The sequence below is a fragment of the Glycine max genome, chromosome 9 (genome assembly GCF_000004515.6).
Source record: "Glycine max cultivar Williams 82 chromosome 9, Glycine_max_v4.0, whole genome shotgun sequence".
Classification (NCBI taxonomy): Eukaryota; Viridiplantae; Streptophyta; class Magnoliopsida; order Fabales; family Fabaceae; genus Glycine; species Glycine max.
Window position 1 is genome coordinate 13,957,541 of NC_038245.2, and position 5,198 is coordinate 13,962,738.

Sequence of the window (5,198 nt, forward strand, 5' to 3'; positions counted from 1 at the left end):
AAACAAAATAATGTTAATCTTAACGCATGAATCTACCATAAAAATATCAGTCTCCCTAAACTGTCCAAACGGACAATTCAAGATTGAATACAATGATTAATGCAAAATGTCCGCAAGAATCATTGCATTCAATCTCAAACGGGAATCTAAGGTTCTCTCATCATGAACACAATTTGTATATAATATATCAGTTGTCTTTAATGGCAGTGAACAAGTAATAAAAACATCAATTGGTAACAAACATGTGTACCTGTGATGACGAGCAGCACGATCCAAAATGAAATGAATAGCCTAACAAATAACTCAATGAACACCTACATCAATCATCAAACAGATATCAATATGTGACAATGAGTAGGCTTAAAGTTTATCTTCAATTCTTAGGACCCCTCCCTCTTTGTTGGTTTCTAGGTATTGGACTCCTGGGAATTATTATAATTGGGCTATTGATTATATGGCACTGCAAACCAAGAAGCCGCAAGGACATTTGAACTATGAAGGAAGCCTCTAGAAATAATCTTCACTTAGGATCTACAGCAACCATTGTTTTGGTAGCAGATAATAACATTTTGGTTGCCAATATTGGAGACTTTAAGGCCATCTTGTGCTCTAAAAATTTTTAGTCTCCCAAAGAGGCTAACGGTGAGAAAGATTATGAATTGTGATTAAACTTTCAATTTTTCAGCTACAAATTATAATGACATAATTATGACAGGGATATTGGGGTGGAAACAGGTGGTGGTCAAGTTCAAAATTGGGGTGGTGTGCCTCGCATAAATGGTCAGCTGGCTATTACACGGGCTATTGGTGATATACTCTTTAAAAGGTAAGTTCAGATCAAATTCTTTTCACAAAGCCAAAGCTTATAGCCAAAAAAGCATGTGTATATTTAAAGCAGCAGCATCCTATCATGTACAAATGATTTTAGGTTGATGGTGCATATCATATTGTGGATATAACTACCTATGGTTTCATAGCCAGCCCCAAGCTTAGGTGAAGGAGGAGGGCCATGTTAGTAGGCTATCAAAAGCCCACATAAAAAATGTTGAAACTGGAAACTGCAAACTAGTTCATATTGTGGATATAAATTTAAATCACTTTTTCTTGTATTAAAATTGAATTTCTGCAAAGTAGGGGTGGACTCGTGCTTTTTATAGTCTTCAAGCCCAAAGTTCTTCTATGAGGGCTAACTACTTAAGATTTTTGGATGACTGGTTTCGTCATAAACTGTTTCTTTTTTATGTTGAAACACTAATGCATTTCTTATGATGAATTGTCAACAGTTATGGTGTTATATATGCACCAGAAGTGATTGATTGGCAGCCTCTGACTGCTAATGATGGATATTTGGTGGTAGCATCAGATGGTGTATTTGAGAAGATGAATGTGCAGGATGTTTGTGATTTGTTGTGGGAAGTAACATGAGATCTGAGTGTACCCCTGCATCTTAGCAGTTTACCATCTTAATAGTTTTAATCTTTGGTTCTTGACCCGTCAAATGCTGATTAGTTTCAAATTTCTTATTTGAATGTACATTGACCTGATGATGAAGTGTTTAGCATGAATAACAATATAAAGCAGCTGCAAAATTTAACAGAGAATGACCCTACCAAGGACATCTCATCCTGCAGTGCATCATACTTTGGATCCATGGGAGCCAGCAAACAGGATGAAGGTAAATTTGGTATTTAATTTATAGTGTTTGATAAGTTTCTCACTTTAAATACTGAATTTGACTTGACAGTTTGAGGGTTGACTTGAGAAACTGTAAAATAGACTTATAGAATTTGACAGAAGTCTTGTAAATTTGATTGAGTGGGAGCACTTAAAAAAAAAGAGGAATGAATGCAAAAGCAGCAAGGTTTTCTCTATTACAGTTAGCGCACATGAGGCCCTTCAACTCTGCCAGACCTTTTGGTATTTCTCTTGTGAGAGAATTATTTGAGAAATCCAAATAGAACAAGTTGTCCATCTGACCAATCCAAGAAGGAACACTACCATTCAAATGGTTCCAAGACAAGTCAAGAACTACCAACTTCCTACAATTGGATAACCAAGAAGGAATATGGCCTTTAAGACCACAATTCCCCAGTGCTAAAAGCATAAGGCTCTCAAATTCTACTGTCACACTTTCTGAAATTACCTCACCATGGAAATTCTTAGTAAGTACAAGGGTGGTGAGATTTTTGCACTGCTGCAGAACAGACACTGCCATAGATAAGTTCTGAATGTTGTTGTTTGAGAAAGATACAAACAAAAGTGAAGTGAGGTTGGCATAGCTTTTAGGGACAGAACCAGTTAAACCATTCCTAGCAAGGCTTAAAACTTAGTTTCTCGCTTAACTGGCCACATAAGTTGTTGGCACAAACTGTGAGTTCCTCCAAGGCTGACATTGAATACAAGGATAGGGTCACAGGATAGGGCTTGATTATTATTATTATTATTATTAAGCCCTAGTGACAAGCAAAGCAAGCAAGCTAAGAAACACGACTGCAAAAGTCTAACTGAGAAACATCTGAACAACATCATTGGTGAAACCAAGCTGATATACTCAGCTCAGAATCAAGAACACAGCAGAAGCTAGTAGTAGTATAACTGAAAAGTGATTTGTTGTGCTTGAGAAGAAGTAACTATTTTGTGACAACTACAAGACTTTCAAGTTTCAGCCCTCAAACTGCACCAAACAACAACTCGTACCTTGCAAATGAAAAGCCCCAATTTCAAGGAAAAGATTTGGATCACCAATCCCCACCAGAACCAAATCCCAAGAACAAGAGAGAGATCTAGATAGTGGGATAACCCCTACTCAATCTGAAAGCAGATTCAGAAACACCACCCTTGAAGAAAGAAAGTTTGAAACAAGAAAGTTTGAAATTTAAGCTCAAAGGTGAGCTGAAGAAGCAGAACAAAGAAAAGGGTAGCCAACAACAATGCCCTCAGAACCTAATCTCATCAAACGGGTCCCCTTTAGCTTCCAAACCAAACCCTTTTTTTAATAATTCCTCTTTCAAAGATTTTGATTTTCTTTTTCTTTTTTTCTGTCAAAGGGTAATAGTTGTCAGCTCTCTGATTTTCAAACCTAAACAGTGATAGATAGAATCTAGACTCAATTTTAAAGAATCCTTTTCTTTTTCTTTTTTAATAATTTTCTAGACTCAATTTTAAAGAATCTTTTTCAAACCTAAACAGTGATAGATAGAATCTAGACTCAATTTCAAACCTAATTTTTCTTTTTGATAGGGAGATGTTCACTTTTATAGTATTTATTAATATTTTATATTAGTTAGTATATTTGAAAAGGGACATAGGGGCTGACTTGTGTATGGATTTGATGAGAGAGGACAAGAAATGTGTTAGGAGGCATTGCGAATTGCAAAGGCAGAAACAGCAAAAGTCTGAGTTGCTAACTTAGGAACACATCTAAGGCACACTAGTAATTAGAGAATTATGATCAATAGCAACAACTGAATTAAGTGAATTATGCTCAACAAAATATACAGTTCAATATGGAGCTAGTTCCGTATCTAAGGCACAAAATAATGTAGTGAATTAAGTGAATGATTGACTATCATTGGATCCAGCAGCATACCTAGCACTATTATTGTACCTTTAGTACCCCTGGTACTTTCATACCTAGCACTATATATTTGCTGATAAAAAAATATTTTTCTAAGTCTTGTTTCACGATTATTTGAGTTGTCTTTACTTAGACTATGCCCTTTGAAGGTATAAATATGAAGTAGCAGTATTCTATGTGGTCTTTCATATCATTGTTGTATGCCCACTAATTCTTGGTATATTTAAAATTTTCAGGTGAAAGTTGATGTTATATTTCTATAATTTGTAACTACTTAACCTTTTCAATTAGTGTTATCAATATCAAGGGTTTGTTAAGCCAACAACTTGTGGGTAACCTATACTTTACAAGGTGATGGTGATGGTGGTGTGGGTGGGTTATGAAAGGTGTATATGTATAATTTCATTTTCTAAAACCTATAATCAGTGGATGAGTTGCCTTTTTTGTACTGTTCTCCCTCACGCTCTCTTTTTTCTCATTTATTTTTCTTATTTGCTTGATGATTATTAATTCAGTCCCCCATATTTAAGTGCTGCTTGAACTTTTAATGTCCTCATTTTTAGCTACACTAGTCGATCTAAACATGTTCATATATCTAGGTTGGGTTGCAACAAACCAAAGTAGTAATAGATTCATAGAAAAATCAAACTCTTAATAGAGACAAAATTCAAGATGTTTCCTAACTAAACTAGAAATGAAAAAGAGACCAAGCTTACCTCGAACCCAAACAGTGACAACGGCAATGAGATCTAAAACAATGGCACAGAGACTTGAAGCTTTCCTCGTACCTCGGTCAGGTCACCACGAAATGTACCTAGGGTTAACCGAAACAACACAGACCTAGGTTAGACGAAATGAAGCTTAGACATGAAGCTAACTTACATTTTAGCAACTTTTGTTATTTATCTATTATTTACATTTTAGTAATTCATGCTCATAGTATATAACTATGGACAGATTTACTATGTAGCAAAACATGGCCTACACAGTTTGAAGGAAATTTGAGTTAGAATTTCATGGCATCTTAGTATAGCATCGTCATCCTAAACAAGAACAAGTTCAGATTCTTATTAAAATGAAATAAAAACAGAAAAAAATGTGTCATACTTTGAACGAATATATACCTAAAATTGTCCCTTTGTCTTTAGTTTATTTCTTGTTTTCAAACATTTGTAGACAAACATTTTTTGTTTTCTGTTTGTTGTACAAATCTTGAAAATAGGTAACAGATTGAAAACAAGATGATGATTTTGTAACTAAAAAGTAAACACAAAAATGAACATAGGAAATAAAAACACAAGTAAACGGCGCCTAAATTTCCAAACAGAACTTAGTGCAATCTGCAAGTCCTAGTCAACTAGTGTTGTTCATCACTGGGTCAGTATTAAGATAGGCTTTTATATGAGATTATCATATAAAAAACTTAGCTATCTGCAGGTCCTAGTCAACTAGTGCTTGTCAATGAATACTGATAGTCTGGACTCTAGAAATTAGATACTAGATATGAAGCATGTTATGTTATTTCATGCAACAAGATGCAAGTGGTTACCTATAAGCATAAAATTGCACGGGATGCAAGTGCTGAATGACTAATCATAGTTGTAAGTGTTTTATTTAGAAG

General features: G+C 34.9%; 1 protein-coding gene across 1 annotated transcript; it reads left to right on the forward strand.

Moving 5' to 3' along the window:
• Positions 1 to 494: 494 nt before the first annotated feature.
• On the forward strand, positions 495 to 1,425 carry LOC102668765 (putative protein phosphatase 2C 50). Its single transcript, XM_041005466.1, is given in 3 exon segments — positions 495 to 642; positions 736 to 826; positions 1,284 to 1,425. Coding segments are annotated over 3 exon segments (381 nt in total).
• The last annotated feature ends 3,773 nt before the right edge of the window (positions 1,426 to 5,198 follow it).